The sequence below is a fragment of the Haplochromis burtoni genome, unplaced genomic scaffold, assembly GCF_018398535.1.
Source record: "Haplochromis burtoni strain Fernald_Lab_line unplaced genomic scaffold, NCSU_Asbu1 Contig_205, whole genome shotgun sequence".
Taxonomy (NCBI): domain Eukaryota; kingdom Metazoa; phylum Chordata; class Actinopteri; order Cichliformes; family Cichlidae; genus Haplochromis; species Haplochromis burtoni.
Window position 1 is genome coordinate 739,387 of NW_024582566.1, and position 27,073 is coordinate 766,459.

At 43.5% G+C, this 27,073-nt stretch overlaps 1 protein-coding gene across 2 annotated transcripts in view; it reads right to left on the bottom strand.

Moving 5' to 3' along the window:
• The window catches only part of LOC102290454 (diacylglycerol kinase zeta), a gene marked incomplete at its 5' end in the record, with an annotated part of 49,943 nt that overhangs the window by 17,811 nt on the left and 5,059 nt on the right, over positions 1 to 27,073 (bottom strand). Inside the window, 16 exon segments of one of the 2 annotated variants that reach the window (XM_042226289.1) lie at positions 3,853 to 3,939; positions 4,501 to 4,643; positions 4,738 to 4,778; positions 6,480 to 6,546; positions 18,377 to 18,415; positions 18,639 to 18,718; positions 21,107 to 21,207; positions 21,332 to 21,444; positions 21,701 to 21,787; positions 23,002 to 23,113; positions 23,499 to 23,572; positions 24,361 to 24,423; positions 24,617 to 24,672; positions 24,765 to 24,843; positions 25,150 to 25,287; positions 25,848 to 25,961. In XM_042226289.1, the coding sequence (XP_042082223.1) occupies positions 3,853 to 3,939; positions 4,501 to 4,643; positions 4,738 to 4,778; positions 6,480 to 6,546; positions 18,377 to 18,415; positions 18,639 to 18,718; positions 21,107 to 21,207; positions 21,332 to 21,444; positions 21,701 to 21,787; positions 23,002 to 23,113; positions 23,499 to 23,572; positions 24,361 to 24,423; positions 24,617 to 24,672; positions 24,765 to 24,843; positions 25,150 to 25,287; positions 25,848 to 25,961 (1,394 nt within the window). 2 annotated transcript variants of the gene reach the window in all.

The window sequence follows — 27,073 nt, forward strand, 5'->3', positions numbered from 1 at the left end:
TCTGGACACCTAAATCTCCGCTCATCTCATTTGGAGCCACAACACCATAAACTCTGGTAAAGAAGACCCAGCAGTTGCAGCACTTCCACTGTGTCATGAGGAAGAGTAACTGGGAGCAGAGGCTGCTACTGGGTTTCTACCACTCCTCAGTGTTTGGTATGCAGGGGTCACAATTGAGAACAAGAAGGCTGCGCAGCCACCAGTCGGAGACTGGGTAACCTTCATCACTCTACTCAGACCGAGTCCTTTACACTACTCCCCAGCACTTTGCAACCTGCTCTCTATTTGTGCTTCTCTCTTATTTTGTATATTTTTTTTTATATTCCTTCTGTTTGTATATAATTTTCTTGATGTCCTACTATTCATATTTTATTACTGCACAGTTGGTGTGGAGCACCCATAATTTTACTGTACATGTACAATGACAATAAAGAGCTATTCTATTCTGTTCTATTCTAAGTGCAAAAAAACACATTTAAGGAAGACCAATAGCAAGACAAGAACTGCTTAAATTCCATTAAAAGGGATGGAAGTTAGACCATTAGAAACTTCAACTTTGTTCTGATGAACACTAATTTGAAATGGTGTAAAACATGGAGCTGGAGGTAGGATGGATTTGGGAGTCTTTCTCACTGACATATTCAGAATTCAAGACAGCACTTAACCAACATCTTAAAGAGACATAACATGCCATGTGGTTTCTGCTTTGTACCTCAACAGGAAAACGAGCAATAATCCCACCTCTGCCTCTGTAAGACCTGCGTGACCAAGAAGTACCATCAACCAAGCCTTTACAAACACTGACTTAAAACTAAGACTTGGACTGATGAAGGAAAAAAGCAAAGGGAAAAAAACAGCGAATCGATACTCAACATATACTGGAACAGGTAAAAACACAAACCTGTTCTCCAAACAAAAGATGAGTATTGTGGAGAAGGCACTCGGCCTCATCATACATGGGCGGTTAGGGGTGAGTATCTGGCCATTCAATCACTGTACAACCACAGTGACAGCTTGGGCCATATTGACCAAGCTTGGACTGCAGATCCATATTGGACCCAGTGGAGATGGAGTCACTGCTCTGCATGGTATGGACGTAATATCTTTAAGAAGGGGGACCGGAGGGTGTGTTCCAACTACAGGGGGATCACACTCCTCAGCCTCCCTGGGAAAGTCTATGCCAGGGTGCTGGAAAGGAGAGTTCGTCCGCTAGTCGAACCTCGGATACAGGAGGAACAATGCGGTTTTCGTCCTGGTCGCGGAACACTGGACCAGCTCTTTATCCTCTCCAGGATACTTGAGGGTGCATGGGAGTTTGCCCAACCAGTCTACATGTGTTTTGTGGACCTGGAGAAGGCATTCGACCGTGTCCCTCGGGGTGTCCTGTGGGAGGTGTTGCGGGAGTATGGGGTGTCTGGCCCATTGCTACGGGCCATTCGATCCCTATACAACCGTTGCAAGAGCTTGGTTCGCATTGCCGGCAATAAGTGGCGGAGGGCTTTCGCTTTGGTGGCCTCAGAATCTCATCTCTGATTTTTGCGGATGATGTGGTTCTGTTGGCTTCATCGGGTGAGGGCCTCCAGCTCGCACTGGAACGGTTCGCAGCCGAGTGTGAAGCAGCGGGAATGAGGATCAGCACCTCCAAATCTGAGGCCATGGTTCTCAGCCGGAAAAGGGTGGAGTGCCCACTCCGGGTCGGGGATGAGTTCCTGCCCCAAGTGGAGGAGTTCAAGTATCTCGGGGTCTTGTTCGCGAGTGATGGGAGAAGGGAGCCGGAGATCGACAGACGGATTGGGGCTGCAGCTGCAGTAATGCGGACGCTGCACCGGTCCGTCGTGGTGAAGAGGGAGCTGAGTGTAAAAGCGAAGCTCTCAATTTACCGGTCGATCTACGTCCCTACCCTCACCTATGGCCACGAGCTGTGGGTAGTGACCGAAAGAACGAGATCGCGGATACAAGCGGCAGAAATGAGCTTCCTCCGAAGGGTGGCTGGCCTCTCCCTTAGAGATAGGGTGAGAAGTTCGGCCATCCGGGAGGGGCTCAGAGTAGAGCAGCTGCTGCTCCACATCGAAAGGAGCCAGCTGAGGTGGTTCGGGCATCTGACAAGGATGCCTCCTGGGCGAGGTGTTCCAGGCATGTCCCACCGGGAGGAGGCCCCGGGGCAGACCCAGGACACGCTGGAGAGATTATATCTCTCGGCTGGCCTGGGAACGCCTTGGTGTTCCCCCGGATAAGCTGGAGGAGGTGGCTGGGGAGAGGGAGGTCTGGCTTCATCAGGCGGCTGTCTCCAGCTTGAACTGGGATGGTTTGGAGCTGAGTGTAAAGAACGAGAATAAAAATCAGGACCTCCGAGTCCGAGGCCATGGTCCTCAGCAGAAACGGGTGGAGTGAACAGTTGAAGTCAACAACAAGTTGCTTCCCCAAAAGGAGGAGTTTAAGTTCAGTACCACATCTGCAGTGATGAAGATGCAGCACTGAGTCTGTTGTGTTGTTGAGAGAGAGAGTCTAGCAGGACAGCAAAACTGGTGATTTCCACGTTTTCTACTTTCAGCTTTCCTACCCTTACAAGCTCTGGGTAGTGTGTGTCTGGGTAGAAATGAGCTTCCTCCAAAAAGTGTCTGGGCTCTTGGTGGTAGGATGGAGAGTAGAGCTGCTACTCCTCTACACTGAAAGGAGAAGGTTGTGATGGTTTGAGGATCTGATTAGGATGCCTTGTGTATGCTGACCATGTCCTACAAGGAAGAGGCCCCTTGCAGGTCCCAGACACACTGGGGAGATTACCTTTGTTACCTTGCTTGGGAACACTTTGTTGCCCCCCGGGCTGGCAGGGTGATCTGAACTCAGGTGAGTGACAGATGGATGAGTGAACTACAAAGACTATAAAATTATGTTTGAAACAGTCGGAGGATTTTCATGTTTTAGAAAATTCAAATGTGTTATTCAATTATTTTGATCTTTTTACTCTATAATGCAAAACATGAGGAAAAAACAGTGGAAAGTCTTATAATAAATAGATGTGCTGAAACCTTTCACTGGTGCTGTATATTTGAGGAATGTTTTTCAAGATTTTCATCCTTAGATCAAACCAATGAAGCCGAGTGCCACAGGCAAACACAGAGATGTCAGGAAGATGAAAACACATCTTTGGCTTTTCATGGGGTTTCTTTACTGTAAGAAAATATTGAATAAAACCAGTTTTCTCCCCAGAAATTCTTGATCCTCTCACTCATAATCTGCTTACCCTCTTCTCATTTTGCCTCACGAGAATTGTTTATGGAGCATCAACAGACAGCTGTAGGTAAGGAATTAACCTTCACGAGTCTATGGTACATGGTTAATAATATGAAAATACGAGTAGAATACAAACGTGTTGTCTACAGATCTCAAGACCCACAGACACAAACATACGCAAACACAAGCTAACATAATGATGACAGATTTTCTCAGTAGGAAAAGAAACTGAACTCATCCATTTATGCACGATTAGATTTTATAGGCACTAAAACACAAAGCGCCACACTGAACTAGGAACTGCCAATCCCCCAAATCTACATTTTTATATATTTAACTAAAATTATGAAATAAAATAATAATTAAAACTTTAAAAAGGACCCAGGTTTTTGACATCAATCTATACTTTTTCCCCAGGTCTGGCCTGGCCCACTGCTTTAGCAAAAGCCTTTGAAACAACAGACTGACTTGATGCCCACTTTCATTACTGGACCACAGCACAGCATTGGCTTCTTTGTTTTGTTTCATTTTGTATAACCAGAAACATAGAAGCAGGGTGAGAGCAACAGACACACATTAAAACACATTAAGGACGCATTTGTGTTTAATGTGCGTCTTTACCTGGGAACAGAGGATGAAGGTGAGTCGGAGGAGGAAGCAGCAGTGTAGACTAAAGCATCAGTGGAGCTCTGACTAGAAGTGTTGTCCCTGGAGAAAGTATTAGGTCATGAAATAGGCCCTACAGAGTATTTCGTTTGACAGCAATACGACAAAGAGGTGACGCTTGGAATCAGCTTATTTTGCGTATAATAATAGAGGGTTTCTTGTTGTTTATTTAACTTTTACAGAGAGTGAGTGGGGGAGACTCACAGCCAGAGCACGTAGGTCGGACTCGAGCCCAGGTGGCTGCATTTCAGCCGCATGGGGTATAATTACCTGCTAAGCCAGGGGACTAAAGTCTTGATTTAAAAAGGATCATTGTGAACATCTATATTTATGGACTGTCGTGGTTGTTGTCCAACTACAGAATTCGCCAGAGAATTATTTAAAAGGCTGTAATAAGAAAATTATCAAAGGAAGAATAATTAATACTTTTCTCATGTAAATTTTGGTTGTAAGTAACTGTAATTGGCAGACTATTTCTATTGATTTATTGATTACTTCAAGGAGTCAAAGTAAGGCCACGCCTTTCCTTCTCCTCCTCCAGCATTATGCACTGCGATGAATGGAACAAAGAAAAAATGTTTAATGAAAATTCAGCTGATTTACCTGCTGTTTACTGGGCTAGGGGCGGGGTTAACCAGGTCGGCCATGGCTGAGGGGGAGGTGCCTACAGTTGTCATGACAACAAGTTCAGGGTCCAGGATGAAGATCTCTTCCTGGGAGATTTCTGATACGTAGTTGAGATGTTCCTGAAGGTTTTAGCAAAGAATCAAACGAGAAGGCATCATTAAGGTCACGGAGTGAAAATGACTAAAAACTAGAACACAGGTGGTGAAACCTTACCTGTGCTCGGTCTATCCTGTAGAAACGATCGGCTGTCGTGGCTGAGGAGACACAAAAAGACGGTTTTAGCCAAATAAAGACAACGTGGGAAAATTACTATTCCTGTAAGCATGTCTCAAATTCAGCTCATTTAAAGCAGATTGCTGCAGGCGGTCATTAAGGTTCAGGTCAGCAAATAACTTTGAACATTGTTAATCTGTACATATGCTAGCTCCCACCTCCTGTGCCAATTACTGTGGGAAACCAATAGCCTGCAGAGTAACAAGACGAGACGCTGCCCCCACAGGGTGAGAAACTGTTGTTTCTTACACCATAAAATAATTGTATTTTATTTCAGTGTAACAGGGAACTCGCATTCATTTTGTGAAGACCAAATCAATGACTACTGTGATGCAACAATGACTTTCTAACCAGACTGCATTTTTGTCCCATTGCACCGAGTTCACCTTTGTTCTGCATCATTATAATGAACATGGACCAGTTTAATTCGTGGTCCAGCACAGCCCAGCAGCTGGTAACAACTCCTTTCACACCATTCTAGGAATGTTATTCTAAAGCCAGATTCTGTGCAGTTTGCCCATCTGAGCAGCTGGTGGAGGAAATATAGTCTAATATAGGAAGAACTGATGAAATTCTTTGATGTCATGAATACAGTCATACGGTGAAATAACTTAATAACAAACAAATGTGAAAAGTACAAACAAACAATGTATTTTTTCAAAAGCACTTAAACATATCAGCCATGTGTGTAAATCCTCTGTTGGGTTAGAGCAGAAGTAGCACTGATCACATGCGCCCTCCTCAAACACATCCTCCTTATCTCTCTGTCAGGTAGATGCTGCATCTTTTTAAATCCAGTTTTCTGCTCAATGCCAATAGGACACAACCCAGGCAGAGGTGTGTGTGTGGGGGGGTTGTGTTAATGTGCATGCACATTTAGCATTGTGTAGGAAGCCTGGTCTTTCTCTATGATATTTTTGGCAAGTTGCTCTGAGAGATAAATATTCATGACATTCTCCAAAACCCAGGATCTGATGGGACTATGTTTTCTGTTATTTTGAGGAAGTGCTAACACAGAAACCTGTTTACATTAGAGAACTGTGTCAGCATTTGTCCTGCTCACACTGCCTGTGATAATGCTGCATGGACCTACGATACGATTTTCTAACAATTTGAACATTTGAAATCTACACAAAACAAAAGCAGAGTACAGATCTTGATTGTAGGTCACTGACTGCGTTCTTACAATCAGATACACATTTCACAGCAACATGTGGTGCGAGAGATCTGGTATTGCTTGCACAAGATTGAAAAGGGGCACTCAAAATGTAACAAGTTGTGCGCTTGTCCATTTCTCCCAGTGGAACACAAAAAAACACCAGTAATGTGACTTCACCACTGCCTTAGAACAGAAGACAGTAAACTTAATCTGCAACATTTGTAAATGACTATAAACATGATTCCTCTGCCATTATGCTTATGAATGCATGCATATGACACACCCATAGCAGCAAAAACAAAAACATGCATGACTGATCTGAGCTTCATCCAAGTTAATTAAAGACCAACAGGCAGCTGATCAAAACTGAATTGGTAACTGCCATTTCAAACAGGCAAGATGAGTGTTGATATGAGTATTTATGTATAAGTCATACTCACGAAACAGGATGTCACCATAATATCATCATACTGGGTAATGATTAGCATAAAGGTAAAAACTACTATTATTAAGTAATACTTACAGTCGAGGAAACACCACTTTGGAGACAATCTCTGTGAGCAAAGATTCTTCGGCTTGGCTGCCTCCTCCTGAATGACAAACAGACACCTGATTACAGGTCGGTGGACGAGAGAGTAAACAGAAGCTCAGCCGACGCGAGGACGAGATCCTCTGGTAATACTGAGTCTTGTTTTTCAAGCAGTCATGGCTTCTTGCTCAGCTCAAAAGTAGTCGTTGCAAATAATCTCCTCCAAATTTACTGCATGATGAATATCTGTTTCGGGCCACATATAAAGCCATGAAAATATAACACGATTACCAGACATCACAACATTGTTGGGATTTGGTTTTAAAATGAATAAATAGAGTAATTTTTACACCTTCTCCTACTGTTGAATCTGGAGAAACACCTGCGAGACCTAACAAGCTGCATTCACACTTAAAGTAGATTAAAGTAGATTACTGACCCTCATCAGGTCTGACTGTTAGCTAATTAGATTTAATAAAGACTAACACAATATACATGAACAGAAACATGCACCAACAAAACACTCAGGGACTATCACACCTGACCATCAATACATCATTCAATTCAGTTTTATTTATACAGCGACAAATCACAACAACAGTCGCCTCGAGGTGCTTTATACTGTAAGGTCAACCCTACAATAACACAGAGAGAGAAAAACCCAACACTCATATGACCCCCTATGAGCAAGCGCTTTGGCGACAGTGGGAAGGAAAAACTCCCTTTTAACAGGAAGAAACCTCCGGCAGAACCAGGCTCAGGGAGGGGCGGAGCCATCTGCTGTGATTGGTTGGGGTGAGAGAAGGAAGACAGGATAAAGACATGCTGTGGAAGAGAGACAGAGGTTAATAACAGATATGATTCAATGCAGAGAGGTCTGTTAATACATAGTGAGTGAAGCAGAAACACCCAGTGCATCATGGGAATCCCCGGCAGCCTACACCTATTGCAGCATAACTAAGGGAGGATTCAGGGTCACCTGGTCCAGCCCTAACTATATGCTTTAGCAAAAAGGAAAGTTTGAAGCCTAATCTTGAAAGTAGAGATAGTGTCTGTCTCCTGAATCCAAACTGGAAGCTGGTTCCACAGAAGAGGGGCCTGAAAACTGAAGGCTCTGCCTCCCATTCTACTTTTAAATACTCTAGGAACAACAAGTAGGCCTGCAGAGCGAGAGCGAAGTGCTCTAATAGGGTGATATGGTACTACAAGGTCATTAAGATAGGATGAATGATGTCATCGCACATTAGGGCCGAGTCCCATGGATGGAAACGCATTCAAGAATTTGTAACTTGAAGAAATGACTTTTCACTTCACATCCAGCTTTAGTTGTAAGGGGTCTCTGCAACAGCAGGTTGTCTTTTTAATGAGCCTTTACTGAGTGGGCACATCCTGCCTACTGAAGACCTTTAAATTGTCTTTGGCAATTTAAAAAAATAAAGAGCTGTGACAGGTTTAATCCTCACATCCTACAGCAAACAACGTACAATAAAAATACAAAATCCTCTACAAAGCAAACCAGTTTAGTTTTAGTCATAAAAAAAGATTTCAGTTTGCAAACAACAAACGTCGCATCAGGATAAAGCAGACGTAATCGCTGTTCCCTGTGAGCAGGTGCGATACAGCAGGCCCTGGATGCGTCCTGTACACATCCACTCACATTATCTTCTCGAGTCATAATGTCAAAAACTTGTGACAAGAAGAAAGTTGCACTTCTTTATACAGCCTCATTACTGCAACTTTTTGTATGTTGATATGGCGCAGCCTTTTTTACATCCAGTCTCCAATTAGTTTAGAATGCAGCAGCAGGACTTTTTAACTAGATCAAAACACAGACAGCACATTACTGAGATTCCTGCCTCCCTGCTCAGTTTCCCTGTTAGCTGTAGACTGAAGACTGAACGCTTGTTCTCTGTTTGCAGAGAAGTAAATGGTCTGAGCCTGGTATCTGTGAACTCCTGCCCCCGTACAACACAGTCAGACACCTAAGATCTCCAGACCAAAGCCTGCGTCTGTCCCACAGATACACCGGATTATGAGTGAAACAGCAGAATCAATCATTATTTTTCACTGACTAAAAACACACCATCAGTTCTGGCTGACTTTGCCTGACTTCTCAAACTAACGACTCAGCCCCACAGGAAATCCTTTGCTGTGTTTTCAATCCACACCACCTTTCAAAGTATTTGAGGGTCAGGAATATTAGTATATTATAGGTTTATGTTCATTTATGGCAAATGAACATAATCTAATTATAATCTGTGCAGAAGTTTATTATAGAGCTCGTGACCTCCCATCAGTATTTCATTGGAAACTTGTCAAAATATAGATATATACTGCGTGACCACCTGTAGGTTTACAGATGTGCTGCTTATAAGGTTGGAAATCTGCAGTCAGCTGGATGAGGGACGAAACATGTCTCTCACAACGCTGCGTCCAGATGAACACAATCAACTTCCTGGGATTTCCTTACCCGCAGGATTTAAAGTCACTTGTTGCACTTGTTGCATGCTCCGTTTGTTTATAGATGTATTTAAAGCACTTCTAAGTTTCTGATTCCTGGTTCCTACGTGCAACAAGAAGATATGAAAGATGGGGTGGACGCGAGCTTCAGGGCCATTATGTTGTCCCCCTGTAACATTTCCAAAGTCGGTTTGAAGTATAAGGAATCCTACAATCAGCAAATAAAACTGCTGTTACTTTATCGGGTTTTTGAATATCACTCAAACTCAATATGTTTGTTTGTTGTTTATGTTTCAAACTTTAATGTGTTTGAGAGCATTTCTCTGTACAACTATGGGAGTGTGTGCGCCAGATTTCAGCCCCTAGCTTTGAAAAATGTATTTTTAAATGCCAAAGATGTTGGTGCCAAACTATTGATTTTTAAGTGTAGCTGAAGTTAAGCTTGACTTTTGAAATCCCATCTTTCTGAGGTCATATTTGACCTAAAACTATCTGCCTGACATGGATTAAATAGTCCTCTGGCTCCACTGAAAATTGTACTTTGAAAATATTTGTATGTGCACATTGCAAAGAGCTCAAATTTATAAAGAAATGTATCATCATCCTACATGTTTTTCAGGGAGATCAGAGAGGACCTGGTATGGAGTGGCCCAGCTGAATGTAGACTGTGACTTGCGTGGCTCCTAGTAAATGAAACCATTTAATGATTTGCCAGGTAACCCATTTGAGTTCAGCACTGCAGAAAGAAAAAGTCACCTTCCAGTAGAAGTGGCAGGAAGAGGACAGCTAAAGAAAGTTGTGTTTTTCTCCTCTCAAACGGTAACAGAAAGGTTCGCTGCAGTAAACACTCCTGCTCTCCGCTGTTTGTCTTTACTTGCCTAATCCTGCTGTCATGTTCGGTACCAGTCTCAAGCTGAGTAAAATGCCTGCAGGCTTTGAAAGAAAACCTACAAACGCTTCTAAAAAGTTTGACTTATCTGAGTGACTGCGTCTTCTTTGCTTTCTCCGTCTTCACTGTCCTACTTAACCCTTATTCTGCAGCAAGTTCAAAGAAAGCAGACAAAGAATGAGTGAAGTAAAGTGCCGACAGTACTGTAGGAACAGATACCGGAGTGAATAATAAGCAGACTTCGCTCAAGTGAAATGCTGGTTTTAATTGTCACTGCTTCAAGATGCATCGTCTCTCATTTTCTCCTGAGATGAGACAGGATCAGCCAATCGCTGCAAACGATGTAACACATGGCAGCAGCTTTACCGGCACACAGCAACAATAAACTGCCTTACTGTAACACAGTCCTTTTCTAGTCAAATTAGATGACAGGTTTTAAGAGGATGCCAAGAAAGGTTCGCCGAGATACACAGAGAGATGCGACTGCCAACCAGAACAGCTCCTCAATATGTTTTCATTTTGTGGACACTGAATGAATGCAGAGGGCATTACTAATATATTTTGTGAGGTTTTTAGCTGTGGTATCAGCTGTAGCAGCAACAGCCTAACCAAGGTGATCCTTCTCCAATAATATGTTCCAGCTCTTCCTCGGTGGATCCTGAGGTACTCCCACAGTTCAGACTGGATATATAACCCCTTCAACGTGTACTAGGTGTACTCAGCAGGTGAGAGCCTGCAAAAGCTCCACTTAAAGAACAGATTGGATGGACTGGCAGAAGCCAAGCTCTGTTTTACAGCTGTTATGTGGGCGTATGCATATTATAGAGCTCTGCTTTGCAAAGAAAAACATTCAAAATACTGAATATCCTGCAACACACAAAAAGTTTACTCGGTAGGTGGTTGTAGAAGCTATTTTTTCTCCCGCTCCATCACAAACTGCACCAGTGAGCATCAACAGTCACCAGAGAGCAGGAGATCAAACTGCGAAACAGGCGTTCATTATTCTGGTTGCTACGCAACACAAAGTCTGACAGCAACTCCCAAATTCTCTCCTATTAATGATCTCGCCTATATAAAATTAGGATGTTGTTAAAAATAACATTTACAGTTAGTGCTGCTCTGATTGCACCTGATGAGGAAGATGAAGAGCTTGTGATGTGGATACATGGTGTCCGACAGGCTCAGTTCATCCAGTGTTTGTCTAAATACAGCATTCACTAGATTTACACTCAAGTAATGGACTTTATCTGCTTTTCAGCAGAGCACAGAAAACTGTTTTTCTTTATCAAGTGAATGAACTCATAGCAGCACGGTGGCACGGTGGTTAGCACTGTTGCCGCACAGCAAGAAGGTCCTGAGTTCAATTCCTCCATCAGGCCGGGGTCTTTCTGTGTGGAGTTTGCATGTTCTCCCCGTGTTTGCGTGGGTTCCCTCCGGGTACTCCGGCTTCCTCCCACCGTCCAAAGACATGCAACTTGTGGGGATAGGTTCATTGGATAATCCATATTGCCACTAGGAGTGAATGTGAGTGTGAATGGTTGTTTGTCCCTGTGTGTTAGCCCTGCGACAGACTGGCGACCTGTCCAGGGTGTATCCCGCCTCTCGCCCTATGACAGCTGGGATAGGCTCCAGCGACCCTGAAAAGGATAAGGGGATGGATGGATGGATGAAGTGAATGAGCTCTCTGCACGCTCTGTGAAACCTGCCTGAAAACTGGGTTTCACCTTTGATCAACAACTGCACAGCTTCTAAATGGCGAATGATGCAGTTTATATTGAGTAGGAAATGACTTCTTCTTCTTTGCTTCATAAATTTTGGACTTTAAACTCAGAGTCAGACAGACAGACTCATTTACCAAAGCACTAATTATTGTGATGCAGTCTGTCTCTAAAGTCTGTTCATATAAACCACAGGAAAAGAGAAGCCGCACGCTTATGAACACAACTCAGATTGCACTGGCTAGCATTCAATAAAAGCGCAGCAGCTACATCCCATACAACACACATATCAGGGTGACAGAACATGACAGTGTGGCATCTCATCAGCAAATCCCCCTCGGCTAGCACAAGCACAGGAAGAGCAGAGAGGGAGGAAGAACAGAGGATCCTTGATACAGACTCGCTGGAGCGCTGAGCAGGTGAGCTCGCAGAGTCCTGAGACTTGTCATTAAGCTTTGTGATCCAGACTAACCTGTTACAGTCGTAAAAAAATGTGTTGAAATGCTCGTGCATCTTCAAAAATGCTGAATATAAAAAAGTTCACATTGTTCTTAATTCAATTTTAAAAGTTTCATATATTCTATATATTTATTACAAGCATAGTCATTTTCATTTGATAGCTGTGCTTTATACCCCTGAATATCAAAATCCTGTAATACTAATGAAAACAATCAATTACTCGTTTTTAATGAAGGCTGGCTCCATCGCTCTGGATGAGAGATGTGGTCAGAGGTTGACTCATGGTGGGCATGAACGTCGCGGTAATGTCTGGCTTTCTTTGAACTGTTTCCAGCCTGGTATGATTGTACAGCATCTTTAACGACTTTAAAAAACAATAATTGGGTGCAGTTTGAATTTATTTTGGATTTTCTCTAGTATGCACAAGGTGAACAGCACTTATACAGTACAGGCTCAAATATATATATACACACCACTGCTAATATTTGGTTAAATATTCACCCCAACCAATCACAGCAGATGGCCCCGCCCCTCCCTGAGCCTGGTTCTGCTGGAGCTTTCTTCCTGTTAAAAGGGAGTTTTTCCTTCCCACTGTCACCAAAGTGCTGCTCATAGGGGGTCATATGATTGTTGGGTTTTCCTCTGTATGTATTGTTGTAGGGTCGACCTTACAGTATAAAGCACCTTGAGGCGACTTGTTTGGCGCTGTATAAATAACATTGAATTGAATTGAAATGTCCCTTTAACTACACTTTCGGTGGCCATCAACAAGCTTCGGGCATAATTAACGTTGGACATTCAGCAATTCTTCCGAAGAGTTGACAGGTTAATTTAACCAAGTTTCCTGGCACAAATTTGCAACAGTTTTGAGATCAGTGCTTTGGGACCATCGTCCCAGAAACTTAATGTTAGCCTACTTTAGTCCAAAATGCCAGCTTCACTGTGCAGAGTCACACTGGAGTTAAAACAGTTCATTACTGGTTCAGGTGTTGCTGATGCACACCCTAACCATTTCCCTCTGATTTCAAGGTGACGATACGGATCTTCTTCCAGACTTCCAGGCAAAACTGTGACATATCTGAGTGTAACACATGTGTAGTGTACATTTGTTTGAAATGATGAATTTAGAAATGTCTCCAAGAAACATTCCCAACTTGTGTAAATCTACACTTGACAAGGAGAATTGCCAAAATGTTCTTGTCCATGAGGTGTAGTCAAACTTCTGACTACAACTAGAGTTTTTGTGCAGATTTCTTAAGTAATGGGTAAAGCTGGAATTGCAGTAGCCCAGCAACCTCACTAGTTGTTCAAACTACTCTAACTTCAGTTTCATTGATTACCTAAGATGCCCATTGGAAACCTAGCTCAGAGTGATTCACTCCTAGAACCTGAGCAATTACCTGTTGGCTTTGCTTTGTGACTAGTCCTTCTGGAGCTTCAGGTAGTTTAAAGGTTTTCTAAAGCACAAGTAACTAGAATTAGCTGTGCAGATTTAATGGTTTTAATCTTTGCTCAACAACCCTTGATATCTGGATACAGCTATAAATAGACCTCTCAAATCAGAACTGTACTGTGTAATAGTTTGATTGATTGAGTCAGAAGAACAAAATCATCGACTTGAAGAGACCGTGAGCAGGCAGTGCAGTTTAGTACACGAATGAACGAAAAACATCTACCATTCCAGGTAACTGAGTATTCATGCTAACTTTTTTAATAATTTGGGGATTATATGACAAACCCAACATACTTTGCACACCAGGTCAAACTCAACTATTAACTTTGCTGCACACAAACGACACCACAGATACCACACGGAAATACACAAGTAATCAGAATACTTCAAGGTTACCAACACATGAAGAAACTCAAAGCGAGTCAGATACAGCACAGCATGCATCATGCAGTCACACTGAGACACATGGGGAAAGTCTCCTTGAAAACAAAACGCTATCAGGAATCAAAGATTACATTATGTGACCTCACGGTGCGTTTTAGTTCCCCTTCTCTCAGATTCTGTTTGTTTTGAGAGTACTTTTATTCATGTAGGTGCAGCCAGTGTATAAACACAGAGACGTGTGGTAATTCATTCTCTGACAGTGTTAGGGGTTACATGGAGAATAAAGTGTAGTGAAGACGTGTCCGGATGGTATGAATGGAAATAGCGCTCAGCAATTTGCAGCCATGCTGACGTAAACTGTCATTTGAGGAGAGACTGGAAAGTTTTGTTTTCTATGTATAATGTTGCCTTGTTTTGTTTCGCTAAACAGCCATTTTTATAAAAGCCACCGTCCCTGAATCGGTTGCTGGCAACAATACTGCTCAGAAAGCAGCGGTGGATGACAGAAAAGCTAACAAGAAGTAGCTCTGCAGAGTGTTATTAGGGGTTGTCACCGAGCTTAGAAGCGTCTGTGAGGCACCGGAAGAGACCTGGTTGTGTTGACATCACACATGAGTTGGGGAATATATAGTACGGGATATAATCTGGGAGCTAACGGCTGCACTCATTTCTGAAACAACATGAATGCTGCAGTTTCTTGAAAAGGGGGATTTTCGCTGGATGTCCCAATTGAGTCAATCTTATTTAAGTAGAACTGGAGTGATAAGGCCAACACTGACTATGACAACAACATTAACACAGATAGCTCTACCAGAGTTGTTAACAAAATGCTGCATTAGGTCTGAATGAGTGAAGAAAGTCACAGCTTTCAACACCTGGTGTAAAGAAGATCACCGATCGTGGCAAAAGAGACATTTGGTTGGTTGATGGTGGTAGACGGGGAGGCCAGATTATTCTAGCTTTATGTTTTGCTTGAGAGAACGGCCTCTGGAAGTAAGAGAGCTATATACAGACAGCCTGTCAACCACAGATGGAACTAGGTTGGTTTCATGGCTGGTGGTTGATCTGCTAAAACTGGAACACCTGTGTAAGACTCTCACACCTAAAATGCTGATAAGAATCTGCAGTCATAGTTTTGCAGACTCGGTGCAAGACCTCATTTTTTCCCACAGTAACACCTGACTTGATGCTGACTCATTAAAAATCCATTTCATCTATTGTGCTCATCCAACATCTGTAAAAGTGTCACGTCTGACTTTTTAAAGCAAGAAAACAACATCTAACATCTCAGCCTGGCTTTCATATACTGTGTGGCAGTGTATGTTGTTTGTTTGAATCATTAAGCCTTTCATTAACAAGATGGATTCAGGATGTAGTAAACAGATCCCAGAGTTTGGCAGACTAAAAGCTGGTCAGACAGGAAATCTGTAAGGTCACTGGCTTCATTTCTTTGGTAGCATAACTCCTTTGCTCTTTCACACATACAGTACAGCAGGTTTCCATAGAAACTATGTGCACATTACGCAACCATAATGGACACTGCTCGTGCTCATGTGATATTTAGCATCTGACACAAAGAGGAAGGTCTACAGACATTTTTTCCATCGTGGCCGAACTGAAAACTGAGCTGGAAACGTGGGGAGAAGAATATCATGAAAGAAGATGCTGCAGCACATAATGAAACTTCTCAGCAGTTTCCAGGAGAGTTTGTACTTAAACATGTATGTTTCAATGTTGGCTTCCTTTATCATGTAAACTCATGTGCTCGTCTCCTTGTACTGATTGATTGATTATACTAATATATGACTCACAAATATTCTCCAGTTAATTAGTTTCAATCTAAAGTTGTGCTTCTCATTTACGAAATGAAATCTTGAAAGCAAAAAAGTAGAGCAGCTGAGTGTAACTGACTTTAACAGAACGGATTTAGCTTATTTATTATTTATTATTTATTTTAGCTCATCTTCTGTTATAGATGGGAGGATATAATACAACACTCGCTTTAATAACTGTGTCCACGTGCCTTCGAATAAACAGCAAGAATGAGCAGCGAATATCGATCAGACTTTATGTGGAAGAGAAACTAAGTCCACGTGAAATGTCTGAAGCTCATTGTTAAGACACACCACGTGGAAGTGACTGTGTCACGGAGCCCATACTGTCTTCTTATTCTTATATCTGTGTGCTGTGTCTGGTGCTTGTGTGATGGAGTAAATATTCCATCAGGGACGGAGGACGACTGATGCCTTCAGCAACCCTGCTGTCAGACGTTACCGCTGCTCTGGCTCTGCTCTGGCTCTGCTCTGTGGAAACCTAAAAATGAATGTTGTTGTATTAACTGATATTTCCTAAGGTCAGACTTTGCATAGAAATGTTTCTACTGAAGGCTGAACCCACACTCGTTCACATTTTTACCACAGTTGTCTAGTGTAGAGCAAAACCTACATATGGTATAAACAGAAGTTTCAAGATTTTTTATTTTGAGATAACAAAGCTTCATTCATAATCGATTTGCTCGATTATGTTATTTGTCTAACCTTCCATCTTTTTCTAACACGTTTACCTTTTACCAAGTAGGCCTGCAGAGCGAGAGCCGAAGTGCTCTAATAGGGTGATATGGTACTACAAGGTCATTAATAGAGCCTGATTATTAACCGTATGTGAGGGCAGATTGATCTGGATTTAACCAGACTTCTTTTGGTGGCGTAGTGGTACAGCACTGAACGTGGTGGTTATCCGCTCTCAGTGCAGAAGATGGGCAAGATACAGCCAAGTTCTTCGATCATTCGTATTGTTTAAGACTAGTTTAGAGTATTGGGCATGAGTGAAGAGCTGTACATACTAGCACCGGAGGTAGAAAAGCACTACTAAGCATCTTTCATCTTTCTAGTCCCTGTCAGGACTCTTGCTGCAGCATTTTGGATCAGCTGAAGGCTTTTCAGGGAGTTTTTAGGACTTCCTGATAATAATGAATTACAGTCGTCCAGCCTGGAAGTAATAAATGCATGAACTAGTTTTTCAGCGTCACTCTGAGACAGGATATTTCTAACTTTAGAGATGTTGCACAAATGGAAGAAAGCAGTCTTACATATTTGTTTAATATGTGCGTTGAAGGACATGTCCTGGTCAAAAATGACTCCAAGGTTCCTCACAGCGTTACTGGAGGCCAAGGTAATGCCATCCAGAGTAAGAATCTGGTTAGATACCATATTTCTAAGATTTTCAGGGCCGAGTACAATAACCTCAGTTTGATCTGAATTAAGAAGCAGAAAGTTAGCGGCCATCCAGGTCTTTATGTCTTTAAGACATTCCTGCAGTTTAACTCATTGGTGTGTGTTATCTGGCTTCATGGACAGATAGAGCTGGGTGTCATCTGCATAGCAGTGAAAATGTATGCTATGTCTTCTAATGATGCTGCCTAAGGGAAGCATGTATAATGTAAACAGAATTGGTCCTAGCACTGAACCCTGTGGAACTCCATAATTAACCTCAGTGTGTGAAGAGGACTCTCCATTTACATGCACAAATCTGGAGTCTATTAGATAGATATGATACAAACCACTGCAGTGCAGTACCTGTAATACCTACAGCATGTTCTAATCGCTCTAATAGGATATTATGGTCGACAGTATCGAACGCTGCACTGAGGTCTAGCAGGACAAGCACAGAGATGAGTCCACTGTCAGAGGCCATAAGAAGATCATTTGTAACCTTCACTAAAGCTGTTTCTGTGCTGTGATGAGCTCTGAAACCTGACTGAAACTCTTCAAATAAGATCCTCTGCAGATGATCTGTTAGCTGTTTGACAACTACTCTTTCAAGGATGTTTGATATAAAGGAAGGTTGGAGATTGGCCTATAATTAGCTAAGACTGCTGGGTCTAGAGATGCTTTTTGAGTAAAGGTTTAACTACAGCCAGCTTGAAGGCCTGTGGTACATAGCCGATCATTAGAGATAGATTGATCATATTTAAGATCGAAGAATTAATTAATGGCAGGACTTCTTTGAGCAGTTTTGTAGGAATGGGGTCTAAAAGACAGGTTGAGGATTATTCTGGATGCTTCCATCAGTAGCAGTCAATAACCCAACTATGGTATTCTAGTTTTTCTATAAAGTTAAATAAAACTGCACTCAAAGATAATAGAACAACAGAACAAGTCAGTAATATTTTGGCCAATAGTCACACTTTTTACTGCAGATCTCTTTGTAGACACACTCACTCTGGATGCTCTCATATTCAGGCTATGCACACCATAGAAATCAATATTACCAAGATGAACCTCTCAGGGGGATTCTTAACCAACCAAAACGTTCAAGATAATAAAAAAATAATCAGTTTCATTAACAACAAAAGGAAAAACGAAATTTTTAAATGTTCTTGATTACTGTGAACATTCGGCTTTCATTGCTACAGGAGTCTGTTTTCCGATTAAAACTAGAATACAAAAGTGTTGAGCAAGCTTTTATTTCCCATGTGTCTCTGAGCCAAACAAGTGTAGAACATAAAGCCCGACATTTTACTACCAACCTGCAGTCCCACAGGTATAGGATGAAGAGAGCAGAAGTCCTAAAGGTAAAGATAAGAGCAGGAATGTAGAAGGAAACGCACTCACGCACAGACACGGAGCTTAATTAGCTTTACTCCAACTTTTAAAAAGAGTTTTCGTGCTTCTTCACGATTTTGTGTCACTGCACAAAATAAATAAATAATAAAATAATAACACAGAACAATGACCCTTTCATCTCAACATATCTCCTCTGCCACTCTTGTTCTCTCTTCTTCTTCTTACCTCTTGTAATCGCTGGATGTGTTCTCTGCAGGTCTCTAAGTCACTGTCACCAGGAACCACGATCAGTCCCAGAGGAATGGCTGGAGATACAGAGGAACAGGACAATTATCCACCAGCACTTTGATATCTACTAATCCACTCTGCAGTCCTCAGGACCCTGAGAGTCTAATTCTGGTCATGTAGCAGCGTGACTCAGAGCTGGGATCGCACTTAAATGGTACAAAGTATACATGTGAGCGGTCGGCAGTACTGTGGTTCCTATGGGCCAAACTGGGAACTGCGAACTGTTTCCCCCACTGTAAGTAAACACCTTCATTCAGTTAACGTAAGAATTTAATTTCCCTGTGACAAAACGAGCAGCACAAGCAGGAGCAGAAGACGTTTTCTTTAAAATGAGTCATTGAGTCCGTAAAATGACAACATATTGGACAACTGCACATCAGATGGTTTTCATCCAGGGCCAGAATTTAGTATTTAGTGCCAAATTGATAATGGCACCAGTAACTTTTATTTTAATAAATAAGCCTGACCAAGCTGGCTTCCCATCAGTAAGCCGATGTGGATGCTGAAAGAAAAAAAAGTGCCCCACGAGGCAGCCCAGGCCAGCAGCCTGCACCAGCACAGCACTGCTGGCTGAACATCACACAGCTCATTGTGCTGGAAAAGCTGTCAGACTGCGTGAAGACTTGAACCCACACACACACACACACACCTCAGCGAGGGAGACAAAGTCGACGGTTGCTTCACTAACAGCAGCCCAGTGAAAGCTTGACAGGTTCAAGAAAAGTGTGGCTTGTTTACTTTTTTGCTAATTGACTTCTCTCACAATATTTCTTGAAAGCAGGCGCGGACAGCGGTCTGTTAGCCAGACACACCTTCAAACAGTCGCCACAGCGCTGCTTTCAAAGGCAGCTGCTGCATTTGTAGCGGCACACACTGACCTTTTCAAGTAACAGACAAGGCAAAAACATGTAGAACCAGTAAAACAGGCAGATTGTTTTCCAGGGAAACTGTGAACCTTCAGACAAAGAGAAGAACGCCTTCGTTCTCAGACTGCAGTGTTTACCTCCAGTTAGCCATAATTCCAACACTTCTAAAGATCCCTGCTAGTGTTTGGAAGTGTTAGTGCGAACAGTACTACAGCACTGCTAACTTTACGTTTCTATTCTCTTTCTATTGTGCTGTTTTCAGTGGTTTCGATTCAGCAGCTTGCACATTCGCAATTTCTCTTCTCTTTTATTTCCTATTGACTCGGCGCCTGACTGGAAACGCAGTCACAGCTTACAGATAATAAGCTACAACTAAAAGTGAGCTGCTGTTTTCACATTTCACAGAGGGTAGTAACAATAAATGTAATGAAACCGTATAGTTATTAAACATCCTTCAACCTTTATTAAGAGTCTCTATTCTGTGCTTCGCGTGCACACAGAGCCACAGGAGTGGCATTGAGATGATACACTGAGCCTCTGGCTGTGAAATGTTTTTCTTTTTTGAAGCGTCTCCCTGAGTGTGACACATCTACAAGCTGAGAGCAGTGATGGACTTACATAATGAAAACTTCTGCAAGCGAGAACAGAGAACGAGGCATAAAATATGACGCTAATTATCTGAAACCAAAACATGCTGGAAATACATTGAAAACAAAGCAATGAGGTAATGCCACTATGAATTCTTAATAAGCAATGAAAAATATTAATATCGATGTTTCCACTTTGGGCAAAGACCTGCAATCATATGTTGTCTTTGCAAATGAAACACATAAAATTTACCATTATTACCAGTTTACAGTGTTATGAAACGTGCTGTTTGTAACAACAAAGGTAACAGCGCCACCATGTGGTCTGACATAGCACTGCATGTGCACGGCTGCAAAGCCCACTGACTGTAATTGTCTCTAATGAGGAAGATCATAGAGCCGTCCCTTTCTATATTCCTGAAACATCGGAGACGTGCGCTGTTCTCTGCTGTCTGTGCAGCATGAACTGAAACGAGGAGGTCTGACGCGAGCACAGCGATGAGGAACGACTGAGATGGCTGAAAATGAGCATGTTGACCTTCACGCCTCTTCTCCACCTTTCAATCATCGAGCAGTTTTTATTTCCTTGTCAGCCTGAAGATGCTGCTGTCATTCAGCTACGCTACATAAGCCGACGGTTTATTGAATCTGCCAACGTGCCAACTTTTCATTTAATTACATATTTTTAAAAAGTTGGTGTGTGGCAGGTTCATCGCTAAGTACTCCTGTCCCTACTTCTTTGAGCTGATGTTATCAAATTCAGTTACTTGCATCCCAGCCAGCAGGAAATTCAGCCAAATTCCAGGTGTTTGAGTGTTGTGTTGGCCAATCAGCAACACTTTACTCTACTTGTGACATTATGAGTGAAGCGTGCATATGAAGACAGAAGCAGAATGCGTCAGCAATGTGACCGAGTGGACACACAGATGTTAGTGAGGGTGTCTCTCCTTACATGCTTGCCGCAGTTTGTCCTTGTCGTAGTGCAGAGCCTCGTAGTCACTCATGCTGATCCGGCTGACTCTGATCCTCAGCCTCTCCGGGACCGGCTGCTGACTGAGACACAAACACGGCCCAAAGACTTTTAGCAAATGCTCAGTGAAACCCGCACGTGTCATATGATGCACGCTGCTCACATGGATTTGGCTGCTGCTGCAGTGAGTGACTAAAAAGAACGTACTCGTTGAGGTGTGGTATAGAGGTTCGCCGTTTGGTTTTCTGAACCATATTGGCCTGGTTTCTGAGGCTGATATGGATGACTGATGGAGCAAGTCTGCAAGGTTCACCGTCCACCTAAAAGCAATACAAAAGCAATAGCCTCAATCAAAAACGCAATCAGCTAAGCAGCCCACAGATTGATACCCAAATGTACTTAGACATCAGCAGAAGACCGAGGTGTTACTTGAGAGCCAGTCAGTGGGAACGATGGGTACAAGTGTAAACAGGAAGCAGGTTCAGTGACAGTGCTGGATGTTACCTCAGCCCAAAGGTGTACATTCAATATTAAAAAGCACATGGCTACAGGAAGAGGCTCATGTGCACCATTTACCTGCACCGGGAGAGGTTTAGTAGTGGTGAGGATCACTTCTCTGCACTGGTTCAACCTCTCACCATGACCTCCAACCTGAAGAGTAGCCTACACACACACACACACACACACACACACACACACACACACACACACACACACACACACACACACACACACACACACACAGAACAACTTCAGTTCAGACTGCATGGAATACAGTGCTTTTACACAACACTCCCACTTCTGGTGGACGTTTCAAATCACTAAGTCCAATTAAAGCTCCTATTAAAGAGCTCTGCATCAAAGGACTTCAGCTGTACAACATAATAATAATAATTATGTAATAATTAGGACAGATCCTTGCTTCTATCAGAAAACGTAAACAGAAAAAGCTAAATGTAGACCTGTCCCATCTAAGTGAAACTCTAAGTTCAACCAGGAGGCTCCACCTGAAACATCTGCAGCCCACAACAAACATTAGCAGCTGGTTAACTAGTGAGTTTAAATTGGCCATAGAGCTGAATTCAAGCATGAATAGCAGCCTCTGATAATAAAATAACCTGACGTTGACGTATCAGGTCAGGAGAATGGGCAGACTGCTTCGAGCTGATTGGTAAATGACCACATGTTACAACCAAGGATACAGAAGAGCATCTCTGAATGCACAACACACTGAACCTCGAAGCAGCCGGGCTATAGTAGCAGAACACAGCTTTTGCCCCTCTATCAACCAAGAACAGGAAGTTGAGTGCACAGTTTGCAAAGGCTCACACTGGACAGCCAGACTGGAAGACGATGCCCGGCGTGATGATTGATGACACAGTGTGGTGTAAAGAACAAAGAGCACAGTTCCATCCTGCCTGGTTTAAACCGTTCGAGCTGCTGCTGGTACATATCCCCTCGCCACCCTTTGGGTCCCAAGTTCCAAACGAGCATTGTTTAAACTCCACAGCCTGCCAGAGTATTGTTGCTGACCACGGGGTCCTCAAACATGAAGGTGGGTTCACTGTACTCATCAGCCCCACAGCACCTTTGTGATGTACTGAATGGGGTTTGGGATCAAGAACAGGCAGCTGACAGATCTGCAGCAGCCATGTGATGCTATCATGTGAATATGATGATGTTTCCATCTCTTTGCTGTATCTATGTGGTAGTAGCAAGGTGTACCTAATAATCTGCCATAATTCTGTAATTATGACAGATTTTTAGATGCGTTCTAAATCAAAAACAAAACTGAACACAAGACAAAGGCTCTCAGGTGGGAGCTGGTCATCCTCCTTTGTAACCATGGTTACCAGGACACAGAGAGAACGCCATACCAGTGAAGTCATCGTGAATCCGATAACTTCGATGTATCCGTCGTCATGGCGTTGAGGTTCAAAGTCATGATGCTCACTGGGGTTACCCCACGGTGTGGTGCCTGCACAATACCTGGGAACACAACAAGTACCATCACGAACACAGAAACACCTGCTTCACCGTGAGTGTCCAACGCTCTTTGTTTGAATGAACGTTGCTCAAACACCACAGCTGCAGTTCTCTCATGATATTTACAGCGGCTCTGCTTCTCTTTAATCTGAGTAGGAAATGTGCCTTTGGACTCTCGCCATTAATGTAACAACACATGACAAACACAACATGCTTTTGTAACCAAAGCTCTCCTGATAGGGCTGACTTAGGATCTAGCACCCTTTACATTTGTTAATGCTGCACACCCGGCAGCCTGACTGGCATGTATGTCTTTGTGTTACTAGTCACAGCTTACATAGATGGTAATGTGTACAAGTAGCAGTTTTCTGTCAGTACACTGACTGACCTGGGGATGTTGAGGAAGACCAGGCACTGTAGCTTCAAGTCCTGAACCTTTGATGTTAAATCTGTCCCATCACACTGCAGAGGGAGACAAAGAGAGGAAGAGACATACAGATGGACTTAAACTCATCACTTTGGCATCATCGTGGAAAAAGTCCTAAAATGCCAAAGAGAAGCACAAAGACTAACCGCCTCACTCAGCTGATCCTTACTCACACTTCCCCACATAGCAAAACTCGTATGGCTCGGATCCGGCCCACACAATGTGCTTACACATGGCCCACATACTGCAAAGAATGACGGCCCTTCGGTGGCCCAGATCAGGTTTGCCAGAGGTGGCCCACACATAGGCCAGCACAAGGCCAGTTGCAGACACACTGGTGGTCCTGAGCTGGCCCATGTGTGGATTACCTCTGGCAAACTTGATCTGGGCCACCAAAGGCAGTATGTGGGCCATCTGTAGGTGGTGTGCAGCCACGGGCCAGTTGCAGACTCACTGCTGGCCCAGATGGCAGCCTAATCTGTGCCTTAATCAAGCCCTGTAATAACAACATGTACCGGAACATAATAGTGCAAACGTAACATGACGAAACTCTGATCAGACAGTGAATGGACTGATTCTAATATAGAGCTTTTTTACTCTCCCAATTACTCAAAGTGCTCTATACAACATGCCATATTCACACACTCACCCAATCACACACTTCCTCTTATCTGAGTGCTCCATAAACCTCTGACTGGGTGTGTGCACACACTGCAGTTACCAATGATAAGTACTCTCTTGCTTGGGCCATACTCTACTGTATCTGAATACAGTGTATAAGATCTGAATCGGACAGACAGACGTTTGGCTGACAGCTACTCACCACCACCTTGATGTGCTTTGACAGGTCTTTGGAGCTTCCCATCAGGAAATCTGAGAATGCCGTCTGTGTGAGACAAGCAGGAGTGCATCATGACATCAAAGCAGGCCCTTATTCTTTGCTTATTGGTTGCACCAGTCACACAGACATGATTGACTGATTGGAACAGAGTTTGAAAAACGAGCAGTGGTCCTTTAAGTTGGATCATTATTAAAGACACATGCTTCCAACATGATTTTAAACTTGAGGGTAAACTCACCCCAGCGTAGAACATCTTATTCCTGAAACGACTGTTAAACTTCTCTGGGTTGGCCTCTGAAACAGTCACAGACAGTAAATGAAGCACATGCAGAGCCACCAAACAACAAGTCAGAATGTGAATCTTTGTGTCACAGTGGTGTTTGTACCTCTCGACTCGTGAAATTCAAGAGTCACGTGGGCATCAAATCCAAGGCTGAAGTAATTGTTGAAAACATCCAAAGGAAGCTGAGACCATGCAGACACACACACACAGGTTAGCTGAGGTCACACTGGTAAAGCCATTGCTTGAGAGTGTGTGTGTGTGTGTGTGTGTGTGTGTGTGTGTGTGTGTGTGTGTGTGTGTGTGTGTGTGTGTTGTAAGGAGCTTGGAAAGAAAGCATCTGGAGTTCTTTACATTTCTTGAAGATGTTTCACTTGTCATCTGAGAAGCTACTTCAGTTCCAAAACCAAATGGTAGAGAGTCCCAGGTTTGTGTGTGTGTCCATGTGCGTGTTTGTGCGTGTCCATGTGCGTGCGTGTGTATGCACTGACCTTATCAGTTTGCTGTTCATCTGGCTCAGCCCCTGCACTGTGGTTTGGTTCAACCAGGAGGTTCCACCTGTCTAGCTGAACAACTGTTCCCTCCTCCACATGAGACAGGATCTTAGACAGAGGTTCATCCGTGTAGCCCTGAATGCATTCACATACAGAAATGCACGCACAAATATACAGATATGTGACACATTTAAGGAAAGTTCTGAGGGTTCACCTTCATCATAGCATGCTTTCCAGCGTGCAAACATCCGCAGAGCACAAAATTAAAATACATCAAAATAAATAAAAAGCTATGGCCCCTCCTGTGGCTGATTATGTGCCTATGTTTAAGGCACCACCACAAACCAAAATAAATTTGGGGAGAATGTTGTTCCATCCATCCAGCACTTTGCAGACACTTGTAGAATTCATGCCAAGTCAAAGGCTCACTAAAACACTTTGCATGGCTTTTTTACTTCATTCTTTACTTTTAAAAAAAACTGTCACTTCCAAAATCAAACGCTACAGGAGGTGAAACTCAGGGTTAATCCAAACCTATAAACAGACTGGAGGTAAAGCTAAACGTAAAAACACACACAAGAGTTAGAAGACATGATAAATGTTGATACAAAGGAGTTTGACTTCCAGCAGCCAGCGACTGGAATCTGGATTTATTCATGTTAGATGTGTGTGTGTGTTTCTTAGTTTGTACCCACCCCTCCCCAGTTAAGGGTCCTAGCAAGGTCATTTCCTGTCCCAAGTGGTAACACAGCAACCGGAGGCTGGGGGGTTAATGCCAGTTCATCAAGACAGGATAGGATCCAACCCACCTGGTTCAATGCACACACACACACACACACACACACACACACACAAAATGACTTTAACACCACAACCGCATTAATGTGGCAAATCTCCGTTAGCGAGTTAACGCAGTCTGTCCTGTGCGTGGGCTGTACAGCGCTAACACGTTAACGAGCTAACCGCGCTAACGGTTGTTTAGCCGCTTGTTTAGCTTGTCAACGCGAGGGGAGAGACAAAGAGCGATTCAAAAGACCACTATGAGTAGAACATTGAGGAAACAGTTCACACTGCACGGGATAGGGTTACCGGGGCCCCACCCTGGAGCCAGTCTTCGGGAGGATCCTCGAGACAAGCGTCTGGTGGTCGGGCCTTAGTCCATGGGGCAGGTGCAGCTCGACAAAGGACATGGGCCCATCCTCCTGTAGGCCCACTACCCGCACGAGGCACTGTTGGAGTCGGGTGCAATGTGTGTCGGGTGGCAGCCAGGAGTACGCCAGGAGCAGGCCCTGGCAGACCGATCCCTGACTACCAAAACTAGTGACTGGGACATGAAATGTCAACTCCCTGGTGGGGAAGGTATAGTCGGGCTTACCTCAATGCACAGCTTGGGCTCTGGAACCAGTCTCCTGGAGAGGGGCTGGACTCTGTCTTAGTCTGGAGTTGCCCCTGGTGAAAGGCAGCGGGCTGGGGTGGGTATCCTAGTATCCCCTTGGCTTGCTGCCCCTACGTTGGGGTTTCTCCCGGTGGACGAGAGAGTTTGCTCCCTGCGCCTACGGGTTGGGGAACGGGTCCTGACTGTGGTCTGCACTTATGGGCCAAACAACGGTTCAGAAACCCAGCCTTCTTGGAATCCCTGGGTGAAGTGCTTGAGGGTGCTCCACCTGGAGACTCTGTTGTCCTACGCGGAGACTTCAACACTCATGTAGGCAATGACAGTAAGACCTGGAGGAGCATGATTGGGAGGAACACGAGCGCTGTTTTGTTATTGGACTTCAGTACAAACCACAGTTTGTCCATAACAAACTCGATGTTCGAACATAAGGACGTCCAAAAGTGCACGTGGCACCAAGACACCCTAGGCCGCAGGTCGATGATTGATTTTAGAATCGTATCACCAGACCTGCAGCATATATTCTGG